Raw genomic sequence first — 16,523 nt, forward strand, 5'->3', positions numbered from 1 at the left:
CCCACAAGCCTCTTGCACGATGTCCCTCTCGTGCGCAGCCCGCGTGCAAGCCCCGTCCCCTTTCCACGGCCACCTCCCCCCTCCCTGGGCACTCGTGCGAGAACCCGGTGTGCCCAGACCCTCGTGCAAGCCCAGCCCTCATGTGAACCTGACCCTCGTGCGAGTGCCGTGGACGCAACCCTCGTGCAAGCCCCTCGTGCAAGCTCAGCCCCGGTGCAAGCCCCTCAGCATGGGAGCCGCCCTCGTGCGAGGCCCTCGCACGAGCCCAACCTTAGTGCCAGCCCCTCGTGCAAAAGCAGCTGCCGCCTGTTCTCCTTGCACCAGGGCTGTCCTTTCACGAGTCCCACGCGGGCGCCAGCCCCGTGCGAGCGCACCCCTGGTGCGAGCCCCCACGGCAACCCCCCCGCGCCAGCCCCTCGTGCGCTCACCTTGAAGCGGCGTGCGAGGAACTTGTTCTTCATCTCGAGGAAGTTCCCCTTGGAGGCTTCGCCCTTGAAGGGTTCGTTGATGACCCCGAAGGCGCCGTCGTTCTGGATGTCCGTCCAGCGCGCGTAGCCGTGGCTGCGCGCTAAGGACCGTCACCGTGTCACCACGTCACTGTGTCACCGCGTCACCCCGTCCCCAACGTCCCCCGCACCCCCCCCATATCCAGCGCACGGAGCCGTGGCTGTGGGCTAAGGGTTGCCACCTCATCACCGCCGCCGTGCCACCATCACCCTGTCACCATCACCACATCACCGTGTCACCGTCACCTCGTCACTGTGACACCATCGCCAGGTCACCGCGTCACCTTGTCCCCCGCAGCCCCCAGCTCACCGCCCAGCCAGCGCACGGAGGCGCGGAGGCACGTTAAGGACTGTCACCACAGCACTGTCACCACCACGGCACCGCTGCGTCACCGCATCACCGTCACCATGTCACCCCGTCCCCAACGTCCCTCTCATCCCCACCCAGCGCACGGAGCCGTGGCCGTGCCCGAAGGACTGTCACCATGTCACACTGTCCCCAGTATCCCCCTCACCCCCCGTATTCAGCACACAGAGCCATGGCTGTGTGCACCTTGTCACCACCGCCGCGTCACCGTGTCACCGTCACCGTGTCACCTTGTCCCCAATATCCCCCTCGTCCTGCCCCAAGTCACCCAGCCGGCGCACGGAGGCGTGGATGCACGTTAGGGACTGTCACCACACCACTGTCACCACCTCATCACCGTCACTGCATCACTGCCACCACCTGTCACCATCACTGCATCACCGCCACCATGTCACCGTCACCGAGACGCTGCATCACCAGTACCGCGTCACCCTGTCCCCAATGTCCCTCTCATGGCCCCCCCCCCCGTCATCCCCATCCAGCGCACGGAGCTGTGGCTGCACACTAAGGACTGTCACCACGTCACTGTGTCACCACCACAATGTCACCGTCACCACGTCACTGCATCGCCACCACCACACCACTGTCACCATGTCACCCGGTCCCCAACATCTCCCCGCTTGTCCCCCCAGCTCATCCCCCCTCCAGCGCAGGGAGCTGTGACTGCACGCTAAGGACTGTCACTGTGTCACCGTCACCATGTCACCCTGTCCCCGGTGTCCCCCTCAATGTCCCAAGATCACCCCCCCGCCCAGCACACAGAGCCGTGGCTGTGCACTAAGGACTGTCACCGTGTCACCAACACCACGTCACCGTCACCGCGTCACTATCACTGTGTCACCCTGTCCCCAGCATCCCTCTCATCACCCCCACATAAAGAACCGTCACTGTGTCACTGTGTCACCACCACCGTGTCACTGTCACCACATCACCCTCACGGCGTCACCCCTTGTCCCCAGTGTCCCCCGCCAGGTCATCCCTGTTCAGCGCGTGGAGCCGGGGCTGTGCACTAAGGACTGTCACCATGTCCCTGTGCCACCGCCACTGCGTCACCATCACCGGATCACCAAGGTCACCCCCCCCAGCACACGGAGTCGTGGCTGCTCATGAAGGACTGCCACCAGGTCACCATGTCCCCACGTCCCCAACATCGCCTCCTCTCCATCACCTCCCCCTGAGGACTGTGCCCAGTGTCACTGTCACTGTCACCGCCGTCCCCAACATCACCGCCGCCCCCACGTCACCTCCACCTTGGTGTCACCCTCCTTGGTGCTGCCACTGCCACCAGTCCCAGGGAGGGGGAAAGCACCCGGGTGTGCCACGGGGGGACCCTGGAATGTCCCAGGGGACCCTGGAGTGCCACAAGGTGACACAGGAATGTCCCAGGGGACCCAGGAGTGGCACGAGGGGACCCAGGAGTGGCACGAGGGGACACAGGAATGTCCCAGGGGACCCTGGAGTGCCACAAGGGGACCCAGGAGTGCCACAAGGTGACACAGGAATGTCCCAGGGGACCCAGGCGTGCCACAAGGGGACCCAGGAGTGCCACAGGGGGACCCAGGAATGTCCCAAGGGACCCTGGAGTGCCACGAGGGGACCCAGGAGTGCCACGAGGGGACCCTGAAGTGGCACGAGGGGACACAGGAATGTCCCAGGGGACCCAGGCGTGCCACGAGGGGACCCAGGCGTGACACAAAGGGGATCCAGGAATGTCCCAGGGGACCCTGGAGCGCCACAAGGGGACCCTGGAGTGGCCCAGGGGATCCAGGAGTGCCACAAAGGGACCCTAGAGTGCCACAAGGGGACCCACACATGGTGTGGGGGGGACCCCAGTTGTGCCCCAGGGGACCCAGGGGTGGCGCGGTGGGGACCCCGGCGTGCCGGAAGGATACAGGACGATGCCGGCCAGCAGCCAGTAGTCGTGGCGCCGGTGCCAGATCTCATTGAGCTTCCCCGAGGAGATGGCGGCGCGCTCCTCGTTCTGCCACAGCGTGTGCAGCTCTGCGGAGGGGCCGGGGGGGACACGTCAGGTAAGCGGGAACCCCGGCGTGTCCCCCCCACCGCCGTCCCCTGCCCTGTCCCTCGCTCACCCGTGAAGCCACCGTCAGCGATGTTGAACATGAAGCGCGGCTTCTCGGCCTTGTCGTCCCGCCGGCCGTTAGCGCGCGCCTCCAGCTTGGGCTCCTTCTCAGCCTTCACCTCCTCTGCGCGGGGGCGTCGGGGGGGGGGGGGGGGCGGGGAGGCAGGGGGGTCAGCGCCATGTAACAACCCCCCTCCAGCCCCCCCAAACCACCCCCAGCCCCCCCCAGGAAGCGGGAAGACATTTGCTGCCATCAGCCATCAGTAGGTTTCAGAGTGAACGCGACAAGAGTAAGGGCAGAGGGGCTCCAGGTGCCTCCCTTTCGTTAAGCCCCGCCCCCCCCCCAGCCAAACCCCCCCCCCAGGTACCTCGTTTGGGGTCAGGGTCCCCCGGCCGCTCCTTGGGCTCCTCCTCGGGGGGTTTCTCATCAACCTTTTCTCCCCCGGGACCCTTCTCAGCCTCGGCACCTGCGGGGGGGGGGAGGGGGGGGAGGGACACACAGGGGTGCTCGGACTCCTGGGTCCCCCTGGCGATTTTGGGGGGAAGGGGGGGCACCTGGACGCCTGGGGCCCCTGCAGGGATGGATGCCGGGGCCGGGGTCGGGGGGGGCACCCAAATGCCGGGGTCCCCTGGAAGGATGAGGGGGGGGGGGAGGGGGGGGCTCACCTGGTCGCTCCTCACGGGCCGGGGGCCCTTCGGCCTCAGGCTCCCGCTGGCCGGGTCCCTCCTCCTCCTCCCCCTTCCGCGGCCCTTCGGCCTCGCTGCCATCGCCCGGGGACGGTGGCACCTCGGGGACAGGAGGCTGCAGGGACAGGGGGACAGTGTCACCCCGGACACCTGGGTTCCCCCCGAGTGACCAGGGGGGGACACGGGGACAAGGGTGGGAAGGGGACGGGGTGGGGACAGGGAGGACACGACTGGGGACAGGGTTGGGGACAGGGAGGACACAATTAGGGACAGGGTTGGGGACAAGGAGGACATGACTGGGGACAGGGACAGGATTTGGGACAGGGTTGGGGACAAGGACAGGATGGGACACAGGATTAGGGTGGGGGAAGAGGACAGAGAGGGGACAGGGACAAGGACAGGAAGGTGAGGACAGCGCTGGGGACAGAGACAGGGTTGGGGACAAGGACAGAGGAGGAGGACGGGGCTGGGGGACATGAGTGGGGATGGGGTGGGGACAGCGTTGGGGACAACGAGAACATGACTGGGGACAGGGTTGGGGACAGGAAGGACATGATGGGGGACAGGGATGGGGACACAGAAGACACGACTGGGGCAGGGTTGGGGACAGGGGCAGGGAGGACACGATTGGGGACAGGGAGGACAGGGTTGGGGACAGCCCTGCCACCCACCTCCGTCTCCATTTTCTCGGGGCCTTTGGGGTCCTTCTCGTCCCTGGTGTCACCGTCGTCCCTGTCCGGGGGTGGCCCTGGCCCGTCCCCGCGCTCGCTGGGCGCCGGCGTGGCTGGGGACAGGGGACATTAGCACATGGGGACACGGGGACGTGGGGTGTCCCCAGCACCCTGCCTATGTCCCTGTGCCCCCCATGTCCCCAGGCCTGTCCCCGCATCCCCGTGTCCCCACGCTCTGTCCCCAGTGTCCTTGTCCCCTTTGCCCCGTGTCCTCACAGCTCCATCCACGCACCCTGTCCCAAATGTCCCCATGTCCCCCGTCCCCCCACTCTCTGTCCCATTCCCCGTGTCCCCATCCCAGTCCCATGTCCCTGTCCCATGTGCCCCTTGTCCCCACCCCATGTCCCCTGTCCCCCATCCCCATGTCCTGCCCCTCATGTCCCCTGCGTCCCCATCCCATGTCCCCCACCCCTGTATCCCCATCCTGTTCTCCATATCTGTGTCCCTGTCCCCATCCTGTCCCTCGTGTCCCCATGTCCCCAGCCTGTCCCCTGTGTCCCCATGCCCCTGTCCCCATCCCTTGTCCCTCATGTCCCATGTGTCCCAAGCCCACCCTGTCCCCCATGTCCCCAGCCCCAGTCCCCATCCTGTCCCCTGTGTCCCCATCCCACCCTGTCCCCCATGTCCCCATCTCCATCCCATGTCCCCCATCCTGTCCCCTGTGTCCCCTCATCACCTGTCCCCATGTCCCCATCCCCTGGCCCCTATCCCTGTATCCCCATCCTTTCCCCCTTCCACCCCTCATCCCATCCCATCCCCGTGTCCCTGTCCCCATGTCCCCATCCCCATCCCATGTCCCCCATCCCTGTATCCCCATCCTGTCCCCTTCCCCCCCCATCCCATCCCCGTGTCCCTGTCCCCATGTCCCCATCCCATATCTCCCATCCCTGTATCCCCATCCTGTTCCCACACCCCATCCCCTGTCCCCCATGTCCCCAATTCCCTGTCCCCCCCATCCCTGTATCCCCATCCTGTCCCCTTCCCCCGCCATCCCATCCCCGTGTCCCTGTCCCCATCCCTAACCCATGTCCCCCATCCCTGTCCCCATGTCCCCATCCCATGTCCCCCATCCCTGTATCCCCATCCTGTCCCCCTTTCCTCCCCATCCCGTCCCCTTGTCCCTGTCCCCCACGTCCCTCAACCCCATCCCCTGTTCCCGTATCTCCCCCCCTGTCCCCGTACCGGGCGTGGGGGGGCCGGGCGTGGGGGGGCCGCTCTGCTCGGGGCTGGGGGGGCAGGTCTTGGCGGGGGAGGAGGCGCGGGAGGAGCGCTTGGAGTCGGCGCTGGGCTCCGGGGCCAGCTCGGGCAGGCTCCAGCGCCCATTGATGTGCTCGAACTCCTGCACCTGCGGGGGGGGGACAGACATGGACACGGGGGTCGGGGGGGGGACGGGACACCCAGGCATCTGGGGCTGCACCCCCCAACCACCCGCATAGGGACCCAAGGGTCGGGGGGACACCCAGGCATCCGGGGAGGGTGACACAGGGGACCCCTGTGTCGAGGACGGGGTGGCATGGGGGACCCTGGGGTCCAGGGGGGACGCAGGCATCTGGGAGGGGGTGACAGAAGGGACCCAAGGGTCTGGGGGGGAGGTGACAGAGGGGACCCGGGTGTCCGGGGTCTGCACCCCCCCAACCACCCATGCAGGGACCCGGGGGTCCGGGAAGGGTGACACAGGGGACCCCTGTGTCCAGGAGGGGGTGGCATGGGGGACCATGGGGTCCAGGGGGGACCCAGGCATCCGGGAGGGGGTGACACAGGGGACCCAAGGGTCAGGGCAGGAGGTGACAGAGGGGACACAGGTGTCTGGGGACTGCACCCCCCAACCACCCACACAGCGACCCGGGGGTCCGGGAAGGGTGACACAGGGGACCCCTGTGTCCAGGAAGGGGTGGCACGGGGGACCTGGGGACCCAGGCATCTGGGAGGGGGTGACACAGGGGACCCAGGGGTCCGGGGGGGAGGTGACAGAGGGGACCCGGGTGTCCGGGGGCTGCACCCCCCCAACCACCCATACAGGGACCCGGGGGTCCGGGAAGGGTGACACAGGGGACCCAGGTGTCCAGGAGGGGGTGGCATGGGGGACCCTGGTGTCCAGGGGGGACCCAGGCATCCGGGAGGGGGTGACACAGGGGACCCAAGGGTCAGGGCAGGAGGTGACAGAGGGGACCCAGGTGTCTGGTCTGGGAGTGCAGCCCCCAACCACCCACACAGGGACCCGGGGGTCCGGGAAGGGTGACAGAGGGGACCCCTGTGTTCAGGAAGGGGTGGCACGGGGGACCTGGGGACCCAGGCATCCGGGAGGGGGTGACACAGGGGACCCAGGGGTCCAGGGGGGGAGGTGACAGAGGGGACCCGGGTGTCCGGGGGCTGCACCCCCCCAACCACCCATACAGGGACCCGGGGGTCCGGGAAGGGTGACACAGGGGACCCCTGTGTCCAGGAGGGGGTGGCATGGGGGACCCTGGGGTCCAGGGGGGACCCAGGCATCTGGGAGGGGGTGACACAGGGGACCCGAGGGTCAGGGCAGGAGGTGACAGAGGGGACCCAGGTGTCTGGGGACAGCACCCCCCCAACCACCCATACAGGGACCCGGGGGTCTGGGAAGGGTGACACAGGGGACCCCTGTGTCCAGGAGGGGGTGGCATGGGGGACCCTGGGGTCCAGGGGGGACCCAGGCATCCGGGAGGGGGTGACACAGGGGACCCAGGGGTCGGGGGGGGAGGTGACAGAGGGGACACAGGTGTCTGGGGACTGCACCCCCCAACCACCCACACAGGGACCCGGGGGTCCGGGAAGGGTGACACAGGGGACCCCTGTGTCCAGGAAGGGGTGGCACGGGGGACCTGGGGACCCAGGCATCTGGGAGGGGGTGACACAGGGGACCCAAGGGTCAGGGCAGGAGGTGACAGAGGGGACCCAGGTGTCTGGTCTGGGAGTGCAGCCCCCAACCACCCACACAGGGACCCGGGGGTCCGGGAAGGGTGACACAGGGGACCCCTGTGTCCAGGAGGGGGTGGCATGGGGGACCCTGGGGTCCAGGGGGGACCCAGGCATCTGGGAGGGGGTGACACAGGGGACCCGAGGGTCAGGGCAGGAGGTGACAGAGGGGACACAGGTGTCTGGGGACTGCACCCCCCCAACCACCCATACAGGGACCCGGGGGTCCGGGAAGGGTGACACAGGGGACCCCTGTATCCAGGAAGGGGTGGCACGGGGGACCTGGGGACTCAGGCATCTGGGAGGGGGTGACACAGGTGACCCAGGGGTCCGGGGGGGAGGTGACAGAGGGGACCCAGGTGTCTGGGGACTGCACCCCCCCAACCACCCATACAGGGACCCGGGGGTCCGGGAAGGGTGACACAGGGGACCCCTGTGTCCAGGAAGGGGTGGCACGGGGGACCTGGGGACTCAGGCATCTGGGAGGGGGTGACAGAGGGGACCCAGGTGTCCGGGAAGGAGGTGACAGAGGGGACCCCAGGTGTCCCGGGGGGGGGGGGGGGGGCAGTGGTCCACGTACCTTCTTCTTGACGAGGGACATGACGCCGATGCGGGTCAGGACCTGCTGCCGCGAGAGCCCCTCCCGGGGGACCCCGTCCGCGAAGGTCTCGGAGCCGTCGGCCCCCGGCTCGCAGAGGTGACGCATGAAGAGGGACACGTAGGCCCTGGGGGACACGCTCAGGGCCACCGCCTGCCGCTGGCACTCCCCCCGGGTCCCCCAGGGGGGCTTGTCCCCATACATCCCATCCCCAGGGGCCCTTGTCCCCACAGACCCCACCTCCAGGGTCCCTGTCCCCAAGGTCCCCATCCCCAGGGGCCCTTGTCCCCATCCTCAGGATCTCTGTCCCTGAGGTCCTTGTCCCCAGGGGCCCTTGTCCCCACAGACCCCCGTCCCCAGGGTCTCTGTCCTCAAGGTCCCTTGTCCCCATGGACCCCATCCTCAGGGTCCCCATCCCTAAGGTCCCGGTCCCCAAGGTCCCTTGTCCCCACAGTCCCCATCCCTAAAGTCCCTTGTCCCTGTTGTCAAGGTCTTGTCCCAACAGTCCCCGTTCCCAGGGTCCCTGTCCCCAACGTCCCTTGTCCCTGTCCTCAAGGTCTTGTCCCCACAGACCCCATTCTCAGGGTCCCTGTCACCATCCCCAAGGTCCCTGTCCCCAGCGTCCCTTGATCCCATAAACCTGTCCCCAGGGTCCCTTGTCCCCAGAGTCTCCCTCCACAGAGTCCCCGTCCCTGTCCCAAGTGTCCTTTGTCTCCATAGCTCCCATCCCCAGTGTCCCCTGTCCCCATAGTCCCCATCCCTGGGTCTCCGTCCCTGTCCTCTGTGGTCCCTGTCCCCAGTGTCCCCATCTCCAGGGACCCTGTCCCCAGTGTCCCCCATATCCCTGACCCCAGTGTCCCCAATGTCCCCGCGCCATCAGCCTGTCCCCTCATCACAGCGCCCGTCCCGGACTGTGCCAGCTCTGGCCGGGTCCTGCCACCGCTCTTGGCGTCCCCTGGGCCAGACCCGGCCCCCCGAGGGGACATGGGGACCCCGGGGGTGACTCTGTGTCGGGGTGAGGGGGACACGGGCTCGTCCGGTCCCCAGGAAAACCGACAGCGATGGCGCTCGGCTGAGTAAGGGCTCATCACGCGGCAGGGGGACACACGGGGACATGGGGGACGCTGAGGGACAAGGGACAACGGGGACATGGGAAGATTGAGAGACAGGGACATGGCGGGGCACAGAGGGACACAGGACGATGGGGACACACGGGGACATGCGGGGCACAGGGACTTGGTGGGTACACAGAGTGACACGGGATGATGGGGACACACGGGGACACACAGGGACATGGGGGACGGGGACATGGGAGCACACGGGAAGATGACACGCAGGGACACGAGGACATTGGGGACACACACGGGGACATGGGACGATGGATACACAGGGGCAAGGGAAGACGGGGACACATGGGGACACCCAGGGACACGGAGTGACACGGGTTGGTGGGGACATAAGAACATGGGGGACAGGGACATGGGACGAGGGGGGACGCACGAGGACACAAAAAGATGGGGACATACGAGGACACGGAAGACACGGGACCACGGGGACAACAGGGGGACGTGTGGAGCTACCTGGGGACACAAGGGGACATGTGAGGCCACATGGGGCCATGGGGACAGGCAGAGAGACACGGGGATGCATACGGGGACATGGGGACATAGGGACATACACGGGACTGTGGGGACAGGGGACACAGGGACACGGCGGGGACACACAGGCACAGGGGGACATAAAGATCTGGGGATGTGGGGACAAACGGAGGGACCTGGGGACACGCGGGGGGACACGCAGACACGCGGGGGACACCGTGACAACAAAGGACACGGGGAAATGCATGGGGACAAAGGATAGAGGGACACACGTGGGGACACATGGGGACACGGGGGACAACTTGAGGGCGTAAGAACACGGGGACACACACGGGGACACACACGGGGAGAACGTGGGGACAAAAGGACCCAGATGGGAACACTGGGGGACAACATGAGGACACGGGGACACACGTGTGTCCCCCTCCCTCCTGCCCCACCCTGGTGTCCACCACCTGTCCCAGTGCCACCATTTGTCCCTGGTGCCACCACCTGTCCTCAACACCATTGCCTGTCCCCGGTGTCACCGCCTGTCCCTGGTGCCACCACCTGTCCACAGTGACACTGCCTGGCCCCGGTGTCACCACCGTCTGTCCCCAACACCACTGTCTGTCCCTGACACCACTGCCTGTTCCCAGTGCCACCGCCTGTCCCCGACACCACTGTCTGTCCCTGACACCACTGCCTGTTCCCAGTGCCACCGCCTGTCCCCAACACCACTGTCTGTCCCCGACACCACTGTCTGTCCCTGACGCCACTGCCTGTTCCCAGTGCCACCACTTGTCCCTGGTGTCACCGCCTGTCCCCAGCACCATCATCTGTCCTTGACGCCACCGCCTGTCCCTGATGCTACCACCTGTCCCCAACACCACCGCCTGTCCCTGATGCCACTGCCTGTTCCCAGTGCCACCACCTGTCCCCGGTGTCACCACCTGTCCCTGACACAATTTCTGGTACCTAGTGCCACCGACTGTCCCTGATGCCACCGCCTGTCCTTGACACCACTGCATGTCCCTGGTGCCACTGCCTGTCCTTGACACCACTGCCTGTTCCCAGTGCCACCACCTGTCCCCGACACAATTTCCAGTACCTAGTGCCACCGCCTGTCCCTGATGCCACCACCTGTCCTCAACACCACCGCCTGTCTCTGATGCCACCCCACCTGTCCCTGACACAGTTTCCTGTCCCCAGTGCCACCACCTGTCCCTGATGCCACCACTTCTCCCTGGGGACACCGCCTGTCCCTGACACCACTGCCTGTTCCCAGTGCCACGAACTGTCCCCGGTGTCACCGCCTGTCCCTAACACAATTTCCTGTACCTGGTGTCACCGCCTGTCCCTGATGCCACCGCCTGTCCTTGACACCACTGCCTGTTCCCAGTGCCACCGCCTGTTCCTGACACATTTTCCTGTACCTGGTGCCACCACCTGTCCCCAACACCATCATCTGTCCTTGACACCACCACCTGTTCCTGATGCCACTGCCTGTCCCCAACACCACTGCCTGTCCCTGACGCCACCGCCTGTTCCCAGTGTCACCACCTGTCCCTGACACAATTTCTGGTACCTAGTGCCACCGACTGTCCCTGATGCCACCGCCTGTCCTCGGCACCACCGCCTGTCTCTGATGCCACCACCTGTCCCTGACACAGTTTCCTGTCCCCAGTGCCACCGCCTGTCCCTGATGCCACCACCTGTCCTCAACACCACTGCATGTCCCTGGTACCACTGCCTGTCCCCAACACCGCTGGCTGTCCCTGATGCCACCACCTCTCCCTGGTGTCACCGCCTGTCCCTGACACAATTTCTGTACCCAGTGCCACCACCTGTCCCTGATGCCACCGCCTGTCCTTGACACCACTGCCTGTTCCCAGTGCCACCGCCTGTTCCTGACACATTTTCCTGTACCTGGTGCCACCACCTGTCCCCAACACCATCATCTGTCCTTGACACCACCACCTGTTCCTGACACCACCACCTGTTCCTGATGCCACCGCCTGTCCCCAACACCACCACCTGTCCCCGGTGTCACCACCTGTCCCTGGCACAATTCCCTGTCCCCGATGCCACCGCCTGTCCCCAACACCACCGTCTGTCCTTGACGCCACCGCCTGTCCCCAACACCACCGTCTGTCCCCGATGCCCCCCCCCCCGTCCCCAGTGCTACCGCCTGTCCCTGACACAATTTCCCGTCCCTGGTGCCACCACCTTGTCCCCCGTGCCGCCGCCTGTCCCCGCTGTCACCTACTTGAACTCCTTCTCGGTCTTGCCGCGCAGGTCGCGGACGAGCCACTGGGAGGTGAAGGCGTCCTGGGGGGGCATCCCCCACCGCATCACCGCGTTCAGGAAGGCCTTGCGCTGCCGCGTGTTGAAGCCCAGTACCTGGGGGGAGGCGGGGGGGGGTCACAAGGGGGTGGGGGGACCCAGGTGGCCAGGGGGGACATGGGTGAGTGGGGGGGGGGACGACAGGGGGACATGGGTGTGGGGGGCGTACACCAGCATGGGGCGGGGGGGGGCCATGGGTGTGCTGGGGCGGGTCACGGGTGGGTGGAGGGACCCAGGTGGTCAGGGGGGACATGGGTGAGTGGGGGGGGGGGACGACAGGGGGACATGGGTGTGCAGGGATACCCCAGTATAGGAGACACCGGGGGGGGACACACATGGGTGTCCCGGGGTGGGGGTGTGTGTGTCATGGGTGGGTGGGGGGACCCAGGTGGCCACTGGGGACATGGGTGAGTGGGGGGGGACCCCCACATGGGGCAGGGGGGCACATGGGTGTGCCGGTGGGGGGGGTGGGGGGGTGTCATGGGTGGCTGAGGGGACCCCAGCAGCTGGGGGGGGGGGGGGGGTGTCACAGGGGGGTGCGGGGACCCCAGCATCCAGGGGGGACACACGTGGGTCTGGGGGAACCCCGGCATCCGTGAGGACATGGGTGGGTGGGGGGGGACCCCAGCGTGGTGGGGGGGGGACACGGACGGACCCAGGCATCCGGGCACCCCCCTAACCCCCCCCCCAGAGCAGGGCCAGGTGTCCAGGTGCCCTTGGGGACGCTGGCGTTCAGGCACCCTGGGGACCCCGGTGTCCAGACGTTGCCCCCCTCCCCCCGCCTCCCCCCCACCGGACCCCGGTGTCCAAGTGACCCCCCCCCTCGGGGTCCCCACCTCGATGTTGCCCCCCACCCGGGCCAGCAGCGGGGGCAGGGGCTTGTCCTTCTCGTTCCGCAGCTGCCGCTTGGACTGACGCCGGCCTGGGGGGGCGAGGGGGGGTGCTCAGCACCCATCCTTGGCACCCCGACCCCCACTCCAGGGCACCCTAACCCCCCCCCCGCCCCCCCCATCCCCAGAGCATCGTGATGCCCCTCCTTGGGGCACCCTGACTCTCCCCGGGGCACCTCGATACCCCTCAAGGCACCCTGACCCCCCCCTCAACACCCTGACACCCCCCCCTTGGGACACCCCCCCCTTGGGGCACCCCGACCCCCCCTTTGGACGCTCTGACCCCCCTTCCCCCATGAGGTACCCTGACCCCCCCACCCAAGGGCACCCAACCCCCCCCCCCCCCCCCGCCAGGACACAGGGGGGGCACAAGGGGACACAAGGGGACATGAGGACACGGGGCACACAGAGGGGACATGGGGGGCACACAGAGGGGAGACGGGGGGGGACAGTGGGACACAAGATACGTGGGGGGGACACAGGGGGACAAAGAGGTGACATGGTGGGTCAGAGAGGGGACGCAGAAGGACATAAGGGGACATGGGGGACACTTGGGGGGACACAAAGGGGACACGGGGGACACTTGGGGAGACACGTGTTGGAACAGAGGGGACACAGGAGATGGAAGGACATGAGGGGACATGAGGGGACACAAAGGGGACCCGGGGGGGACTCGGGGGGACAGAAGGACACAGAGAGGACATGGGGGGACACAGGGGGGACATAAAGGGGACACAGATGGGACATGGGGGGACACAGAGGGGACATAAAGGGGACATAAAGGGGACATGGGGGCACTTGGGGGGGGACCCAAAGGGGACATGCAGGGATGTGGGGGGATGTGGGACACGGAGGGGACACGCGTCAGAACAGAGGGGACAGGAGGGGACACATGTTGGAACAGAGGGGACACAGGAGGAGACGGAAGGACATCAGGGGACACTGGAGGGGACACAGAGGGGACTCAGGAAACATGGGGGGGCACAGGGGGGACAAAGGGGGGGCACATGAAGGGGACGCAGAGGGGACGTGCAGGGATGTGGGGGGATGTGGGACACGGAGGGGACACGTGTCAGAACAGAGGGGACACAGGAGGAGACGGAAGGACATGAGGGGACACGGGAGGGGACACGGGAGGGGACTCAGGAGACATGGAGGGGACAGGGGGGACACAGGGGGACACTGGGGACACGAAGGGAACGCAGAGGGGACATGCAGGGACACGGGGGGGGGATGTGGGACGTGGAGGGGACACAGAGGGGACACGGAAGGGACACACGAGGGGGCCACGGGGGCCACTCACCCTCTGGCCGCTCGTCGAAGTCCTCGTCCTCCTCCTCGGAGCCCACCGAGTACTCGGACTGGTTGTCTGGGGGGGGGAGTGGGGGGCGTCAGCACCCGGACCCCGCACCCCGACACCCCCACACCCCCACACCCTGACCCCCTACACCCCGACACCCTACACCCCCACACCCAGGAACTCCTGCACCCTGACCCCCTGCACCCAGGAACCCCCACACCCTGACCCCCTGCCCCCTGCCCCCCCCCCACCGAGGTACCCCCACACCCCGATACCCTGCACCCCAACACCCTGACCCCCTGACACCCCCACACCCGGGAACACCCGCACCCTGACCCCCTGCCCCCCAGCACCCCCCCACCCGGGTACCCCCACACCCCGACGCCCAACACCCCGATACCCCTGCACCCGGGAACCCCCCCACCCTGACCCTCCCTGGACCCCAACACCCTGACACCCTGCACCCCCCCACACCCCGACCCCCCCACACCCCGACCCCCTGCCCCCCAACACCCCCCAACACCCCGACCCCCCCGCACCCCAACACCCTGACAGCCCTCCAGCCCGACCCCCTGCACCCCCGCACCCTGACCCCCCCGCACCCTGACCCCCTGCACCCCGACACCCCCGCACCCCCCAACACCCCGACCCCCCTGCACCCCAACACCCTGACCCCCCCGCATCCTGACCCCCTGCACCCTGACCCCCTGCACCCTGACCCCCTGCACCCCGACACCCCCGCACCCCGACACCCCCGCACCCCGACCCCCCCGCACCCCCACACCCCCGCACCCCCACACCCCCAACACCCCGACCCCTCCGCACCCCGACCCCCCCCAACCCCAACACCCTGACACCCCAACACCCTGACCCCCCCGCACCCCGAGACCCCCGCACCCCGAGACCCCCACCCCCCGGATACCCTGCACCCGGGAACCCCTGCACCGTGCCTCCCAGTCCGTCCCAGTATCCTCCCAGTACCGACAGAGCTCGCCCCCAGTAACTCCCACTCCCCCATCAGCAGCACCCACTGCCTCCCAGTTCTCCCAGTTCACCCGTACCCACCTCCGTCCTCCTGGGTGCGGGCACCCAGTACGTTAAAATCCTCCCCAGTCTGTCCCAGTGCCCTCCCAGTCTGTCCCAGTGCCTCCTGATGAACATCCCAGTACCTTCCAGTACTCCCAGTTGCACCGCACCCACCTTGGTCCTCCTGGGTGTGGGTACCCCAGCGCACGCCGGAACTCCTCCCAGTGCCTCCCAGTACCCTACCAGTGCCTCCCAGTCTGCCCCAGTACCTAATCAGTCTCACAATGCGCCCCAGTACCGTACCAGTGACTCCCAGTCTGCTCCAGTGCCCTCCCAGTGTGTCCCAGTACCCTACCCAGCGTCTCCCAGCACCTTCCCAGTGTCTCCCAGTGCCCCCAGTTACCCTGTACCCACCCCAGTTCTCCTGGGAAAGGGTGCCCAGTGCATCAGAACCCCTCCCAGTAACTCCCAGTGTGTTCCAGCATCCTTCCAGGTTCCCCCAGTGCCTCCCAGCACCTTCCCAGTACCTTCCCAGTGTCCCCCAGCACCCACCCAGTGCCTCCCAGCACCTTCCCAGTGCCTCCCAGTGCCTCCCAGCACCCACCTTGGTCCTCCTGGGTGGCATCGTTGCTTGTGCACCCACTTGCCCTTGCCCAGGTTGTGCTCCAGGTCTTCCCAGTGCCTCCCAGCTCCTTCCCAGTGTCTCCCAGTGCCTCCCAGCGCCTTCCCAGTGCCTCCCAGCGCCCTCCCAGTACCTTCCCAGCGCCCACCTTGGTCCTCCTGGGCGGCATCATTGTAGCTGACCTCCTTGTGCACCCGCTTGCCCTTGCCCAGGTTGTGCTCCAGGTCCTCCCAGTGCCTCCCAGCACCTTCCCAGTGCCTCCCAGTACCTTCCCAGTGCCTCCCAGTACCCACCTTGGTCCTCCTGGGCGGCATCGCTGTAGTTGACCTGCTTGCGCACCCACTTGTCCTCCCTCAGGTTGTGCGCCACGTCCTCCCAGTGCCTCCCAATACCTTCCCAGCGCATCCCAGTGTCTCCCAGTACCTTCCCAGTGCTTCCCAGTGCCCACCTTGGTCCTCCTGGGCGGCGTCGTTGTAGTTGACCTGCTTGCGCACCCGCTTGCCCTTGCCCAGGTTGCGCGCCAGGTCCTCCTGCTGCTGCTCGTAGTGGTGCCGCAGCAGCTTCTCCCAGTAGTCGGGGTCGACGTTCTCCTCCTGCTTGATGATCTCCCGCTCGATCTCCTCGATCTGCCGGGACACACACCCTCAGCGGCCACCCAGGGCACCCGCAGAAACCCCGGTGGCCTGAGGTTGCCACCACCAGGTCTCCAGAGCCCCCAGCTTTATCTCACGTCGTCCATCACATCTCCCCATCTCACATCGTCTCCCACCACCCCCATCTCCATCACCTCCACGTCCATCATGCTCAACACCTCCATCATCTTCATCATCCCCATCATACTCATCTCCATCGT

The 16,523-nt window shown here is 67.1% G+C and overlaps 2 protein-coding genes across 2 annotated transcripts in view; both read right to left on the bottom strand.

The window, feature by feature from the left end:
• Positions 1 to 16,523, bottom strand: part of LOC134509142 (chromodomain-helicase-DNA-binding protein 3-like) — a gene marked incomplete at its 5' end in the record, with an annotated part of 67,056 nt that overhangs the window by 14,292 nt on the left and 36,241 nt on the right. Inside the window, 12 exons of the mRNA XM_063321623.1 lie at positions 429 to 561; positions 2,766 to 2,874; positions 2,964 to 3,077; positions 3,322 to 3,420; positions 3,620 to 3,755; positions 4,312 to 4,424; positions 5,554 to 5,716; positions 7,892 to 8,036; positions 11,756 to 11,889; positions 12,669 to 12,754; positions 14,026 to 14,091; positions 16,119 to 16,296. Coding sequence (XP_063177693.1) covers positions 429 to 561; positions 2,766 to 2,874; positions 2,964 to 3,077; positions 3,322 to 3,420; positions 3,620 to 3,755; positions 4,312 to 4,424; positions 5,554 to 5,716; positions 7,892 to 8,036; positions 11,756 to 11,889; positions 12,669 to 12,754; positions 14,026 to 14,091; positions 16,119 to 16,296 — 1,476 coding nt within the window. The remainder of the gene's footprint in view (positions 1 to 428; positions 562 to 2,765; positions 2,875 to 2,963; positions 3,078 to 3,321; positions 3,421 to 3,619; positions 3,756 to 4,311; positions 4,425 to 5,553; positions 5,717 to 7,891; positions 8,037 to 11,755; positions 11,890 to 12,668; positions 12,755 to 14,025; positions 14,092 to 16,118; positions 16,297 to 16,523) is intronic.
• Positions 8,047 to 11,515, bottom strand: LOC134509141 (uncharacterized). Its single transcript, XM_063321622.1, has 2 exons — positions 11,278 to 11,515; positions 8,047 to 10,572 (listed from the first exon to the last, which is right to left on the bottom strand). The coding sequence occupies exons 1-2, from the start codon at positions 11,445 to 11,447 to the stop codon at positions 9,486 to 9,488; spliced, it is 1,257 nt and encodes a 418-aa protein (XP_063177692.1). The 5' UTR covers positions 11,448 to 11,515; the 3' UTR covers positions 8,047 to 9,485.

The sequence above is a fragment of the Chroicocephalus ridibundus genome, unplaced genomic scaffold (genome assembly GCF_963924245.1).
Source record: "Chroicocephalus ridibundus unplaced genomic scaffold, bChrRid1.1 SCAFFOLD_408, whole genome shotgun sequence".
NCBI lineage: Eukaryota > Metazoa > Chordata > Aves > Charadriiformes > Laridae > Chroicocephalus > Chroicocephalus ridibundus.

Excerpts from the sequence above, each read along its gene's own strand:
- LOC134509141 (XM_063321622.1), bottom strand. The coding sequence starts at position 11,447 with ATGATGGTGTTGGGGACAGGTGGTGGCACCAGGTACAGGAAAATGTGT. Across the intron at positions 10,573-11,277 it reads GGCGGTGACACCAGGGAGAG|GTGGTGGCACTGGGAACAGG; the intron begins GTGGTGGCATCA and ends TGTCGGGGACAG.